We start from the raw sequence: 16,137 nt of genomic DNA on the forward strand, positions 1-16,137 counted from the left end.
CACAGGTATATACTATATACAGGAGGAGATGACACACTGGTATATACTATATCAAAAGCTTTTGATACGGTGCCACACAAAAGGTTGATACATAAAATGAGAATAATGGGGATAGGGGAAAATATGTGCAAGTGGGTTGAGAGTTGGCTCAGGGATAGGAAACAAAGGGTGGTTATTAATGGAGCACACTCGGACTGGGTCACGGTTAGTATTGGGGTACCACAGGGGTCAGTATTGAGCCCTCTTCTTTTTAACATATTTATTAATGACCTTGTAGGGGGCATTCAGAGTACAATTTCAATATTTGCAGATGACACTAAACTCTGCAGGGTAATCAATACAGGGGAGGACAATTTTATATTACAGGCTGATTTATGTAAACTAGAAGCTTGGGCTGATAAATGGCAAATGAGCTTTAATGGGGATAAATGTAAGGTCATGCACTTGGGTAGAAGTACTAAGATGTATAACTATGTGCTTAATTCTAAAACTCTGGGCAAAACCGTCAATGAAAAAGACCTGGGTGCATGGGTGGATGACAAACTCATATTCAGTGGCCAGTGTCAGGCAGCTGCTACAAAGGCAAATAAAATAATGGGATGCATTAAAAGAGGCATAGATGCTCATGAGGAGAACATCATTTTACCTCTATACAAGTCACTAGTGCGACCACACTTAGAATACTGTGCACAGTTCTGGTCTCCGGTGTATAAGAAAGACATAGCTGAACTGGAGCGGGTGCAGAGAAGAGCAACCAAGGTTATTAGAGGACTGGGGGGTCTGCCATACCAAGATAGGTTATTACACTTGGGGCTATTTAGTTTGGAAAAACGAAGACTAAAGGGTGATCTTATGTTAATGTATAAATATATGAGGGGACAATACAAAGACCTTTCTGCTGATCTTTTTAATCATAGACCGGTGACCGGGACAAGGGGGCATCCTCTACGTCTGGAAGAAAAAAGGTTTAAGCATAATAACAGACGCGGATTCTTTACTGTAAGAGCAGTGAGACTATGGAACTCTCTGCCGTATGATGTTGTAATGAGTGACTCATTGCTTCAATTTAAGAGGGGACTGGATACCTTTCTGGAAAAGTATAATATTACAGGGTATATATATTAGATTCCTTGATAAGGCGTTGATCCAGGGAACTAGTCTGATTGCCGTATGTGGGGTCGGGAAGGAATTTTTTTCCCCATGATGGAGCTTACTCTTACCACATGGGTTTTTTTTGCCTTCCCCTGGATCAACATGTTAGGGCATGCTAGGCTATGGGTTGAACTAGATGGACTTAAAGTCTTCCTTCAACCTTAATAACTATGTAACTATGTATATACAGGGGAGATGACACACAGGTATATACTATATACAGGGGAGATGACACACTGGTGTATACTATATACAGGGGAGATGACACACAAGTATATACTATATACAGGGGAGATGACACACAAGTATATACTATATACAGGAGGAGATGACACACAGATATATACTATATACAGGAGGAGATGACACACAGGAATATACTATATACAGGAGGAGATGACACAGGTATATACTATATACAGGGGAGATGACACACGTATATACTATATACAGGAGATGACACACAGATATATACTATATACAGGAGCAGATGACACACAGGTATATACTATATACAGGAGGAGATGATACACAGGTATATACTATATACAGGAGGAGATGACATACAGGTATATACTATATACAGGAGCAGATGACACGTATATACTATATACAGGAGGAGATAACATACAGGTATATATTATATACAGGGGAGATGACACGTATATACTATATACAGGAGGAGATGACACACAGATATATACTATATACAGGAGCAGATGACACACAGGTATATACAGGAGGAGATGATACACAGGTATATACTATATAAAGGAGGAGATGACATACAGGTACATACTATATACAGGAGGAGATGACACACAGGTGTATGCTATATACAGGAGCAGATGACACAGTTATATACTATATACAGGAGGAGATGACTTACAGGTATATACTATATAAAAGAGGAGATGACACATAGGTATATAGAGGAGGAGATGACATACAGCAGGTATATACTATATACAGGGGAGATGACATACAGGTATATACAGGAGATGACATACAGGTATATACTATATAAAGGAGAAGATGACACACAGGTATATACTATATACAGGGGAGATGACACACGTATATACTATATACAGGAGATGACACACAGATATATACTATATACAGGAGCAGATGACACACAGGTATATACTATATACAGGAGGAGATGATACACAGGTATATACTATATACAGGAGGAGATGACATACAGGTATATACTATATACAGGAGCAGATGACACGTATATACTATATACAGGAGGAGATAACATACAGGTATATATTATATACAGGGGAGATGACACGTATATACTATATACAGGAGGAGATGACACACAGATATATACTATATACAGGAGCAGATGACACACAGGTATATACAGGAGGAGATGATACACAGGTATATACTATATAAAGGAGGAGATGACATACAGGTACATACTATATACAGGAGGAGATGACACACAGGTGTATGCTATATACAGGAGCAGATGACACACAGTTATATACTATATACAGGAGGAGATGACTTACAGGTATATACTATATAAAAGAGGAGATGACACATAGGTATATAGAGGAGGAGATGACATACAGCAGGTATATACTATATACAGGGGAGATGACATACAGGTATATACAGGAGATGACATACAGGTATATACTATATAAAGGAGGAGATGACATACAGGTATATACTATATACAGGAGGAGATGACATACAGGTATATACAAGAGATGACATAAAGGTATATACTATAGGAGGAGATGACATACAGGTATATAGTATCTACAGAAGAGATGACATGTATATACTATATACAGGAGGAGATGACACATGTATATACAATATACAGGAGGAGATGACATACAGCAGGTATATATTTACAGGGGAGATGACATACAGGTATATACTATATATAAGGGAGATGACAAACATGTATATACTGAGGGGAAAATGAGAGGTGTGAGGTGAAAATGAGGGGTGTGAGGTGAAAATGAAAAGGTGAGTGCAAAATGAGAGGAGTGAGGGAAAATAGTGGAGTGATCAGAAAATGACAGATGTGAGGTCGAAATGACAAGTGTTAGGGGGGAATGAGAGGAGTGAGGGGGGAAATGAGAGATGTGAGGGGGAAAATGAGAGATGTGAGGGGGAAAATGAGAGGCGTGATGGGAAAATAAGAGAAGTGAGGTGCTATAACTAACCACAGATATTTACTATGCCCAGGCAACGCTGGGCTCTTCAGCTAGTACCACTATAAAAGGGAATTTGTCAGCATGATGAACCCCCCCTAAGCCATCTATATCGACATGCAGGCCACAGGAAGCTGAATAAAACGATTTGTTGATATGTGCAAACTGGTGTCTTATTCCATGTTTTTTTATATAAGTAAATGAGCTGTTCAGGACTATGGGCCAGACAGATCTCCCAGAGATTATTTTAAATGTAAGGAAGAGTTAACAATGTGATGTATAATGGTTACGAGTGTGATGTGTAATGGCTGCTCTCTGATCTCACTGCAGAGCTGTGTGGGGTAATAACTGACACATCTGCAGCTTCCTCTCAGCTTCTATCTCACAGGCAGACAGAGTTGCAGTACATCAGAGCTGTGAGGGCTGCAGCTGCTAATGTGTTGGTTTGAAATAAAGCTCACTTCTACTGTCCTGTGTTAGTTACTTGCCTCGTACTGATAACTCTCTCTTTTATTACAATTAAGCTCTGGAGGCAGACTCTGATGCCGATCAGTGTCTGGCCTATAGCCTGGAACAGCTCATTTACATATAAGAAAAACATGGATTTCTCTGGAATAAGGCTAGTTTCACACTAGCGTTCGGCAGGGCTGCAGATGGCAGCCTTCTTCCTCCATTAAGCCCCACCCGCTTCCTTCAGCTCCGCCTACGTCTGTGTGTGTCCTGCATACCCTATCTTTAACATTGGGTACGCAGGCCATACGGATGTATGCGGATGCCTCCACATGCGTTGTTATGATGCTGTTCCCACCGCAACAAAATGCAACATGTTGCGTTTGACGCAGGTCAGCGCAGCGTCAAAACGATGCATGCGGAGGCATCCGCATACATCCGCATGGCCTGCGTACCCAATGTTAAAGATAGGGTATGCAGGACGCATGCAGACATAGGCGGAGCTGAAGGAAGAGGTGCAGCAGTGGGCAGGGCTTAACGGAGGAAGAAGGCTTTCATCAGCAGCCCTGCCGAACGCTAGTGTGCAACCAGCCTTAGACATCAGATCGCAGATATCAAGGTATCATTTTATTCAGCTTTCTATGACCTATATGCTCATAAAGATGACTTAGGATGCTACTGACAGCTGTTCTTTTCTAATAGAGATAAAGGTGCTACGTCGGGGACAAAAATTCTCCGTTCTGCCGATCAGTACAGGTCGCAGCTGTCGGACCCCCATTGATCAATAAGTTATCACCAGACCCATTTATAAGTAATTACTTGTTTTCTGCTGAAAAAAAAAGACTTGGACCGCACATCCAAAAAAATCATACTTTGGTCTAATGCCACTAGGCAAAATGTACAAACTGAACATGAGGTTCTTAGTTTAACATTCTGATCAGACTGTATGAGGCCCACTGCCACGTCACGGCGAACCTCTCATTGCTTCCTAACTTTTTGTAGCCTTAAAGGAGCGGTGCCATGAGCTGACCACCATTGCAGCCACAATGCACCAGCAGGGCGGGCAACCTGATGCCTCTCAGCATCCATGCTGCAAGACTGAGTCCCCATGACTCCAGGCCACAAAGCCCCACAGGCACAAAACCAAAGCAACAATGGCTTCCACACAGTACCAACACCAAGTGAATGGAGCAGACAAACTCCCCTTCCACAAGCTGTCAGACTGAACAATGGGGAGCATTGTTGCTGTGGTTTTGTGCCTGTGGGGTGGTGCGGTCTGCAGTCGTGGGGGCTCAGTCTTGCAGCATGGGTTCTGTGCGGCACCAAGCTGCATTCCCTTCTGATGCACTGTTGCTGAGGCGGTGCTTAGCGTACGGCACCATTCCTTTAATAGGTTAGGACTCACTGAGAGATTTGCCGTGACGTAGCAGTGGGCTTCATACAGTCTGATCAGAATGTTAAATGAAGAACCTCATGCTCAGCTATACGTAATTTTGCCTGGCCCTGCCGGTATTAGATCAACAAGTGATTTTTTTGGATGTGCGGTCCATGTCCTTTTTTCAGCAAGTAACTTGTTTTCACCCAACAATCCCTTTAATTTCTTGCAGTTTTCACACTGGCCTGTAGGTCATACAGAGATATCTGTTGGTTGACTTCTATCTCTCCTAACTCAGCCAAGCATTTCTGTGTTTTCTATGAGAAAGCTGCTGCCATAGTAATCTGGTAATACCTTACCTGTCCACCAAATAAAAGCTTCAATTTAGTTTATCTAATCCTTTTGTTCCCCAACATCTGTTGAGAGACAGTTGAGAGGCCGCAATACACATTATGGTCTTCTGAAATGTGTGGGTTCAGCTGCCTTTTATCTAAACTGTACGGGAGCCTTTATATTGGTTACTCACACTTTCTGTTCTTTACAGAAGACTTTTCAGCATCTTCATTATCATCACAGCCAGGATTACAATGGCAGATAATCCCATATACAGTAGATAACAATGGATCCACAATTCACCATTCAATTCGTGCCCCCTTCATGGTGACCTTTTCCCAGATTAGACAATGCTCAGAAGGATTCTATGAAAAGATAGAGCCTAAGTCAGTCTATTGGTGCTATGTGATCATTGTGACCACGGGGTCCCGATTGGTTGCGATCCATAAGGAGCCTGCTAAAGGCCTCATGAGTAATGACTTCTAGGTTGATACTCATGTGAAACTCAGTCTTTGGCTCAAAGGAAACAGTGATTTTTGCTATTTACTGTATTGTGTTGATTTAAGTCCCCTATGAGGATTAAGAAAACAAATAAAAATATTTAATATATAAATATATGTATAAATGTTTCCAATTTAAAAAATAAACATTTTAAAAATAAATATTGCTGCATCTGTAAAAGTCTTGCCTATTGAAATATGAAACTAATTAACCCATATGGTAAATTCCGTTAAAAGAAAAAAAAATGTGTTGCTGGACCTTTCATAATAAATACTCTAAAGACCAATCGAAACATTGTACGTACCTCTAAATTGTGACAATAAAGACTTAATTGTGTCATGTGAAAGATAAGCAAATACACAGCTCCATCAATAGAAAAATATTTGTGAGTCCCAGAAAATGGCAATTTTTTCACCACTAAAAGGGGATATCCAGGACTTAAAAAAAAAAAGACCTGTTGTTGCTAACAGAGGTAACTACCTGTCTGTTGTACCCGGCGCCGGACATTGTCCGCTCCTGCCAGAGATTCAGCCAGGTATATCTTGTTCTTTAACTCTACGATGTTTCAGAGTAAACATACTTTGAAAATCATGGCGGGGTGGGAGTGGGTTAAAGGAGTTATCTTTGACGTTGGTTATTCTTTCCTATGGAGCTAAAAACTTAGGTAGTTTCTAACTACTTGCCTGTTGTACGCGGCATCAATCTATGCCGGTTCAGATATGTAACATACCACTCTTGCCCGCGATTCACCTGTTGCTGGTGTTGTCACATCTACAGAGCAGCTTCTTCTTTTCTGCTCTGCTCTGTCAATAGGGCGTCACTGCGGATGTCATCCTGATTGACAAGCAGCTCCATGCTGCTAACGCCCGGGAGTCGGCTGTCAATCAGCCTGATATCGGCATTGACCTTCTGTTGACAGAGCAGACCGGAAGAGAATGCTCTGTTCTCTTTATGTGAGGTCAAGGGAAGCAGGAAAATCCGCACCTGAGCCAGGAGGGATCATCACTGGCCAGAACAGATAGGTAGGTAGCACCTAAATCTTAGGCCCCTAGGGTAAAAATATCTAGAGTCATGGATAACCCCTTTTAATTAGACCTATTGTCTAGTGTGAAAATTGCAATAGATATACAGTGTGTTTGTGTGTATATATATATATATATATATATATATATATATATATATATATATATATATATATATATATATATATATATATATCTTGTTTTCATTTAATATAGATCATGATATGAAAAGAAAATCAAACATTTAAACAAAAATTATTTAAGATCAATACCTGGCTCACGCAGGTCATTTTCTGACATTTAAATCAGCATTGACTGTATTACATGCTGGATTGTGGCAGAAAATCAGAATTCTGAATGGACCCTTGAGATGACCAGAGTACGAGACAGAATGTAGCTTGTTCCAAGGTACAGACGATTGGATTGAAATATTTACTCATCTTGACAATAGGAATATATGTTTTGGATCCTGCCATGTGCCGGCTTGTATTAGGATAGAGATGTGTATGTAGCACAGGCAGACCTTAATGTATCCTGCTTTTTTCTAGAACAACAGGTGCAAACCACGTTGAGGACCTCTCCCTTCCTCTGGACCCGTCATTTCAGCCTCAGCCCTCCTTTACACTGCAGGCCAGTTCTGTCAGCAATACCAACAGCACCAGTAATCCGGTGCTATTACCTCCGCTCCATCGTCACCAACAGTCCTCGTTTCCGGGTCACCCAAACATCAGTTCCACCACCAACATTATGTGTGGAAGAGAAGATTCAACGCCGTCTACCTCCTCCTCATTGCCGTCATCATTTGGAACAATCCATATCCAGCATCCGTCTATCTCCTCCAAGCACACCAACCAAAGGCACGTTGTCTCAGAAGCCTCCAACAGCATTGTCCCAGGAGGGCTTTATAGCAGAGATGGTTCTCAGGAGGGTAATATTGGCCTGGCTGTCATAGGGGTGAGCTATGGTTGCCAGGCCTTGCTTCAAAGCATAGCAGAAGAAAGTGGCTGCCACCTCTACTACATCGTCGAAAATCAACGTCTGGCAGTGGAGACAGCTTTTAATGAAGGACTCTTGGCCAAGACGCGAGTGCTGCAGGAGCAAGATGTGGACATTGTTCTTAGTGACCAAAGGTGAGAGTGAACCCTGTACATTTAGGCTAGATTTATTATTGTAACTACTTTGTGGCGTAATCTGCTAACAATTTTACCCTATAATTCGTTATTTACCGTATAAGGCTAGCTGTACGATTATACTTAAAAGGCTTATCCAGAGTAAAAAGCCGTACTCATCCATTCTTTTCTCCAGCAATCTGACTCTGAACCTCCTGAGGTCTTTGTTTGCATATGGCCGGCACATGACCGCTGCATCCAGTGAGTGGCTGCGGCAGTTGTGTGCTGTATTAGTGGCATCACAGCTCAGTGATGGGAGCCATGATGCTAGTAATTCGGCACATAATCCTTTTAGCCACTGATTGGCTGCAGCTGCCAAGTGCTGGTTGTATTTATCCGATGCTTGGCTTGTAGGGCCAGTGGAGGGTTAGCTCTGTGTCGTCAGGGATTTAAAAAAAAAAAAAAAAGGGGAGCAGTGTTCCTCTTGTTTTTCTATTACCTTCACCTCTGATTTCTTTTTGTTTGTTTTTTAAATCAAACTTTGGCTTACACCTACCATTTCTACTCTGCAGTTGTTATAGTATACCTACTGTATTTATTCAATTCAATCGAAATAAACATATCAATTTTAATGTTGTTGAAGTCCCAACAATCCCAAGAATTGCCGAGCCTCCGTCTGAATGACGTAATGGTTTCTTTCTCCAGCAGTCTTATAGACAATGAATGGAGCAAAGGCCAAGTGTTTGCACCTTCACTCCAAGCAAGGCTGCAGAGCTCCGTAATGCGGGCTCGGGGTCTCTGTTGTTGGGATCCCTTGAGGACACAGTGATTTGGTGAAAACCCTTTAACTATCACTATACCGACTTTAGATCAGTACTTTACTTTTACAGAATTGCTTCTCAACCTTTGAGGCTTCCCTCGCAAGTGAGGTGGCAGCTAGGTTTTGAGGAGGCAGTGATCATAAGCTGCACAGTCCTTTTAGTTTAACAACTTAATAGACTCATTTTGTAGTTATGCTTGGTTTAGAAGGCAAAGAAAGGAAAAATGAGAGATATTACTTATTTTATTATGGACTTCAACCACAGGTGGTGCCTTCTAGATTTACCTATTGTGGCCTGGGCTTTAGATTTGTGGTTCTTATGAGACCCTAGTAGAAAAGGTTTGAGAAGTCACTCTTTGGATTCATAGCTGTGACATTTTTTCCCGCAGAGTGTCCGGGGTGGTTATTTGCTCTCCACCAGAACTTGCAGCTGCCATGACCCTGGAGACTTTGAAAGCTGGTAAGTGATCAATGTCGTTTACACCAGTATAGCCAATAACAGTATGTAGCATGTGTAGGTCAAAACAGCTCTGACCCATCTAGTAATAGTCTCCGTGAGACGATGGTTTCCTCCCGTATCTGGCATCAAGACATTAGCAGCAGATCCTGTTAGTTGCAAGGTGACAACTTCATGGATTAGACTCCTATTTACAGCACATGCCACAGGGGCTAGATCTGATTGAGATCATGGGAGTTCGGAAGCCAAATCATCATCTTGGGCTCTTTGGTATGTTACATAAACCATTCAGATCATTACATTTTTGATCGAGGCTATGTTTTATTACATACGGTACCTGTTGTCTGTGTCTAACAGCAATGACCGGAGCTGAGCTCCCTTCACATGTGATACATGCTGGATATACAGGGTGGTCCAAAAGTAGGTGGACAGTATGCGTATTAGGGTTATGAAGGGGGAGATTTATCAAACATGGTGCAAAGTGAAACTGACTCAGTTGCCCTTAGCAACCAATCAAATTCCACTTTTCATTCTCCACAGACTCTTTGGAAAATGAGAGGTGGAATCTGATTGGTTGCTAAGGGCAACTGAGTCAGTTTCACAGATCCAGTTTTCACAGATAAATCTCCCCCAAATCTGTTTTCTTTTCAGATAATTCAGATAACCCATAATGGCAAATAATTTAAATACAGATCAAAGAAAATGGATTTTAAAAGAGTATTGGAAATCTCAAAATGCTGAAACAGAGCCAATTGGGTTGAAACATTTGGTACTCAAGCCCCAAAGAGACAAACCATTTACCGCATTTGTGACAAATTTGATGCCACGGGCTCAATCCTGAATGCTCCAAAAACTGGTCGACCCAAAACAGCCTGTACAGAAAATAATAAACAACTTGTTGCTGAAACATTTGTTCAGAGTTTAAAAAAGTCCACCAGAAGAGTCTCTTTAGAATTGGGAATTTCAGGAGGTTCCATCATGCGAATCCTGAAATCTATTGGGTGGAAAGCTTATTGTCCATGTCTAATTCATGGTTTATTGGAGGATGATACAGACAGGCGGCTGCAATTTAGTGAGATTATACTTAACGAAATTGAAGAAAATCCAGTAATTTTAGATAACATTATGTGGAGTGATGAAGCTTCTTTCAAATTATCTGGCCATATTAACAGACAATTGTATTTACTGGTATAATGAGAACACGCATTTAACATTAGAGCAACAACTAAATGAGCCTGGTGTCAATGTTTGGGGGGTATTTCAAGTTTTGGTGTTTTGGGACCATTTTTTTGTTGTTGATGGAACAGTCACAGGAGATAAGTATCTCGAAATTCCAATGAATCAAGTTGGTACCCAGTTACAGCAACAGACTAATTCAAATGACCTTTATTTCCAACAAGATGGGCCCCTCCACATTATTCAAGAGTAGTCCGCGAGTATCTTGATAAAACATTTCCTAATAAATGGATTGGCCGAAGAGGAGACCCCAATGGCTTTTTTCTTTTGGGGAGTACTCAAGGACAAAGTTTATAGTCGAAAACCAAAAAGTGTCAGTGATTTGAAAAATTACATAAGAGATGCATTTCAAGAAATTAATACCCAAAGAGACTTGTGCAAAAATGTTTGTCAAAGCGTAAGAGGCAGACATCAAAGCTGTGCAAATTGTGATGGAAAACAGTTTGAGCACCTGCGTTGATAAAATTTAAGGGCTTTTGTATTATTGTTCAGAATAAAATTTAATTGTCAATGTTATGCTTGGGTTAGTAAATATAATTTTATATATAAATCAAAATAAATGTTATTTTCTGTCCACCTACTTTTGGACTACCCTGTATTATATAACATAGCCGTTATCTGTGTCCAACAGCAGTGACCGGAGCTGAGCTCCCTCCACATGCGATACATGCTGGATATATTATATTACATAGCCGTTATCTGTGTCTAACAGCAGTGACCGGAGCTTAGCTCCCTCCACATGTGATACATGCCGGATATATTCTATTACATAGCCGTTATCTGTGTCTAACAGCAGTGACCGGAGCTGCACTCCCTCCACATGTGATACATGCCGGATATATTCTATTACATAGCCGTTATCTGTGTCTAACAGCAGTGACCGGAGCTGCGCTCCCTCCACATGTGATACATGCTGGATATATTATATTACATAGCCGTTATCTGTGTCTATCAGCAGTGACCGGAGCTGAGCTCCCTCCACATGTGATACATGCCGGATATATTCTATTACATAGCCGTTATCTGTGTCTAACAGCAGTGACCGGAGCTGCACTCCCTCCACATGTGATACATGCCGGATATATTCTATTACATAGCCGTTATCTGTGTCTAACAGCAGTGACCGGAGCTGCGCTCCCTCCACATGTGATACATGCTGGATATATTATATTACATAGCCGTTATCTGTGTCTAACAGCAGTGACTGGAGCTGAGCTCCCTCCACATGTGATACATGCCGGATATATTATAATACATAGCCGTTATCTGTGTCTAACAGCAGTGATCGGAGCTGAGCTCCCTCCACATGTGATACATGCCGGATATATGATATTACATAGCCGTTATCTGTGTCTATCAGCAGTGACCGGAGCTGAGCTCCCTCCACATGTGATACATGCCGGATATATTATATTACATAGCCGTTATCTGTGTCTAACAGCAGTGACCGGAGCTGAGCTCCCTCCATGTGTGATACATGCTGGATATATTATATTACATAGCCGGTATCTGTGTCTAACAGCAGTGACCGGAGCTGAGCTCCCTCCACATGTGATACATGCCGGATATATTCTATTACATAGCCGGTATCTGTGTCTAACAGCAGTGACCGGAGCTGCGCTCCCTCCACATGTGATACATGCTGGATATATTCTATTACATAGCCGTTATCTGTGTCTAACAGCAGTGACCGGAGCTGCGCTCCCTCCACATGTGATACATGCCGGATATATTCTATTACATAGCCGGTATCTGTGTCTAACAGCAGTGACCGGAGCTGAGCTCCCTCCACATGTGATACATGCTGGATATATTCTATTACATAGCCGTTATCTGTGTCTAACAGCAGTGACCGGAGCTGCGCTCCCTCCACATGTGATACATGCCGGATATATTCTATTACATAGCCGTTATCTGTGTCTAACAGCAGTGACCGGAGCTGAGCTCCCTCCACGCGCGGTACATGCCGGATATATTATATTATATAGATTAGAATGCTAATGTTCGCACTAAGATGCCCCCACTCAGATAAATAAAAGGTGAAAAAGAAAAAAAGATTATTAAAAAGGACTGTTATGTCATAAAATAGTCACCAGAGGAATGATACTGACACATAGGTAGGAACTTATTTGTTTAGCTCATTGCAGTACTTTTTGCTGTTGTAAGGTACATCTAAATGCTGGAGTCTTCTAGTGCGTTGAATTCCAGTTAGGAGTAATACATTCTCTGTGAAATTCTTCTGGAGTGCTGTCCCGGCCGGCCCCAAATATCAGCAGTGCGCTAGCGTGGCTATCACGTTGATTTACCTCCAGAGAGCGTGAAGCCAGCAGGACCTCCGTGACGTCAATGGCCACGTGTTAGATTACGGGGTATGTAATGGACCAATTCCTTCCTACTAGTTTCAGAAATCCATGGTTTCCTTCATCCTTTCCCTAGATTAGTGTCACACACACACACACACACACACCCGACTGTCCACCTACTGTAAAGAAAACATGGCTGATCAAACACATTCTTCTTCAGTTACTTTGTGGTCCAGGTCTGCTGCTCACTTGCCTATTGTAGGCGAACTTTGATGAGCTGTGTATTCTGACACTTGTATCTGATGGCTGTATACAAATATAACTATGTTCTGTAACATTAAAGGTACCGTCACACTAAGCGACGCTGCAGCGATAGCGACAGCAATGCCGATCGCTGCAGCGTCGCTGTGTGGTCGCTGGAGAGCTGTCACACAGACCGCTCTCCAGCGACCAGCGATGCCGAGGTCCCCGGGTAACCAGGGTAAACATCGGGTTGCTAAGCGCAGGGCCGCGCTTAGTAACCCGATGTTTACCCTGGTTACCAGCGTAAAAGTTAAAAAAACAAACAGTACATGCTCACCTGCGCGTCCCCCAGCCTCTGCATCCTGACGCTGACTGAGCTCCGGCCCTAACAGCACAGCGGTGACGTCACCGCTGTTGCTTTCACTTTCAGTTTAGGGCCGGCGCTTTAGTGTCAGGAAGCAGAGGCTGGGGGACGCGCAGGTGAGTATGTACTGTTTGTTTTTTTAACTTTTACGCTGGTAACCAGGGTAAACATCGGGTTACTAAGCGCGGCCCTGCGCTTAGTAACCCGATGTTTACCCTGGTTACCAGTGTAAAATATCGCTGGTATCGTCGCTTTTGCTGTCAAACACGGCGATACACGGCGACCTAGCGACCAAATAATGTGCAGACCTTCTAGCAGCGACCAGCAATTTCACAGCGGGATCCAGATCGCTGCTGCGTGTCAAATACAGCGATATCGCCATCCAGGTCGCTGCAACGTCACGGATTGCTGGCGATATCGCCTAGTGTGACGGTACCTTAAGATCCTTGTGCGTTGGTTATGGGGTGCGTTGTTTACATAAAATTAAAATGTATTAATCGGTTTTGTATTCATTGTACCTGTCTGGAAACTGTATCAGACTGTGTTACTGGCGTGTCATATGCTCTAATAAAAACTATGTGATTTAAAAAAAAAAAAAAAAAGATCCTTGTGCATCCCTCTTTACTACTGATGCATTTCTGCTGTTCATGAATTGACAAATATTTGCACAGATCTCTGTGTTTATTTCAAGGGAAGGCTGTGCTGTGTGAGAAGCTGCTGAGCACGAGCAGGCAGACGGTGGAAGCGTGCTTTGATGAGGCTGAGAAACAGGGGAAACCTCTGGTCTGTGGCTTCTACAAGTAAGTTATACATCGGGGATGTGTTATGCACATAGGTATTCTAGTGATGTGAGAAGCCGCAGTAATTGATCACAACTACATAATCTTCACCTTTAAAGGGGTTCTGGATTGGTGAGACATACGGTAAGTTGGAGACCTCATGCTTAAGGTTTATGTGTGTGTCTCCACAGGCGCTTTGATCCCGCATTGCAATATCTATTTAAAAAGATTCACCAGAAAAATGCTCTGGGCCGAATCCAGAAATTATCTGCAGTCAGCCGCACCTTCCCCTGCTCTTCTGTCAGCAAGATCAGGACGTCAGGTAAAGAGGATATGGCGGCCGAGCAAAGTGGTGGGGTGAAAAGCAAGAATCATTGGCTATATCTGCAGTGCGGGGTTGTGCAATCTGGACACCGCATTGAAATTGCAAAAAAAAATGCTATTTCACATTTGTTTTTTGGGGTTTTTATTTACCAGGTTCATTATATGGTAAAACTGACCTGGCAATATGAATCTCTACGTCAGTACAATTATGCAGATACCACACTTTTTTTTAAGTGGTGAAAAAAAAAATGGAAATTAGTAAAAAGAAAAAAAAAAAATTTGCTTGTGCCCCCATTTTCTAAACCCATTGTGCTTTATATTTTCGGGCTATGGGGCTGTGTGCATGCTTATTTTTTGCACCCTGAGCTGATATTTCTACAGATACCATTTTGGGGTAGATACAATGTTTGAGTGGCCTCTTATTGCAATGTTGCGGTGTTTTGATTTTGTTCTCATTGCGCCGTTTACCAATTGGATTACGGTAATTTAGTTTATATTTTGATAGATACTTTTAAAAACACAGCAATACCAAATGTGTTTTTTTTTTTTTAAATGTACTGTTTTTAATGGGGCTATAGGGGGGTGATTAGACCTTTTTTATTTGTTTGATTTTTTTTAAAATTCTTTTCTTCTTTTACTGTATTTAATAGTCCCCTTAGGGGACATGAAGCTGCGGCTGTCTGATCGCTCGTGCTATACATAGCAGGGCTTCAGCATCTAATGACAGGCACGGGGGTCATCAGCAGACCACCAGCCATCATGAATACCCATCAACACCCCACAATGTGAATAAAACAAACAGCTCATTAATTTCGTCACTTTTTCTACAGGAGGTATTTTCTATAGCTCAGCATTACACGACATAGACATTGTCTTCTGGTTACTTGGAGGGAGTCTGCCGGACACTGTCTTCTCCCTTGGACATGCTTTCTGCACAGGTATGTCTCATTACACAGTCACATAATGAGCAAACACTTTTACTTCTTATTTAGGAAGGTTTTTGCTGTATTCTGAAATTGTATCTGATTTAACATGACATGGCAGATTTGTCTGCAATTAAGGCCTCAGTCAGACGTCCATGTTTCACTGTCCGAGGGGGACTACGATACATGGACTGGCTGCAGGTCTTCTGTATGTATATGAGCATGTTAATTTCAGGTCAGGAGACTCGCGGCTGGTCTGTGCATCACAGTCTGCCCTCCAAGCATGGTACATGTCTTAAAGAGGTTGTCCGGTCCAAATCGATAAATCTGCAGTCACTCTATGGGACTGCAGACTTGTCGATTTAGACCGGACAAACCCTTTACGATAACCCTTCCCAACCATAGACATATCCATACGTCCTGGCTGGGAAGGACTTCCCGACCTTGGACAAATGGATACATCATGGCAATTTTGAGTGAACAGGAGCTGTGCATGTACGATAGCCACCTGGTGTTCAGCGAATCTGACAGCTGACTTCCGACTCTCACTGCCA

General features: G+C 42.1%; 1 protein-coding gene across 3 annotated transcripts in view; it reads left to right on the top strand.

Moving 5' to 3' along the window:
- Positions 1-16,137, top strand: part of LOC143764627 (streptomycin biosynthesis protein StrI-like) — a 38,598-nt gene that overhangs the window by 4,038 nt on the left and 18,423 nt on the right. For all 3 annotated transcript variants that reach the window (XM_077250411.1, XM_077250409.1, XM_077250410.1), the window contains 5 exons: positions 7,574-8,155; positions 9,344-9,414; positions 14,249-14,357; positions 14,528-14,658; positions 15,491-15,598. In XM_077250411.1, coding sequence (XP_077106526.1) covers positions 7,574-8,155; positions 9,344-9,414; positions 14,249-14,357; positions 14,528-14,658; positions 15,491-15,598 — 1,001 coding nt within the window. The remainder of the gene's footprint in view (positions 1-7,573; positions 8,156-9,343; positions 9,415-14,248; positions 14,358-14,527; positions 14,659-15,490; positions 15,599-16,137) is intronic.

Source organism: Ranitomeya variabilis, chromosome 4 (assembly GCF_051348905.1).
Source record: "Ranitomeya variabilis isolate aRanVar5 chromosome 4, aRanVar5.hap1, whole genome shotgun sequence".
Classification (NCBI taxonomy): Eukaryota; Metazoa; Chordata; class Amphibia; order Anura; family Dendrobatidae; genus Ranitomeya; species Ranitomeya variabilis.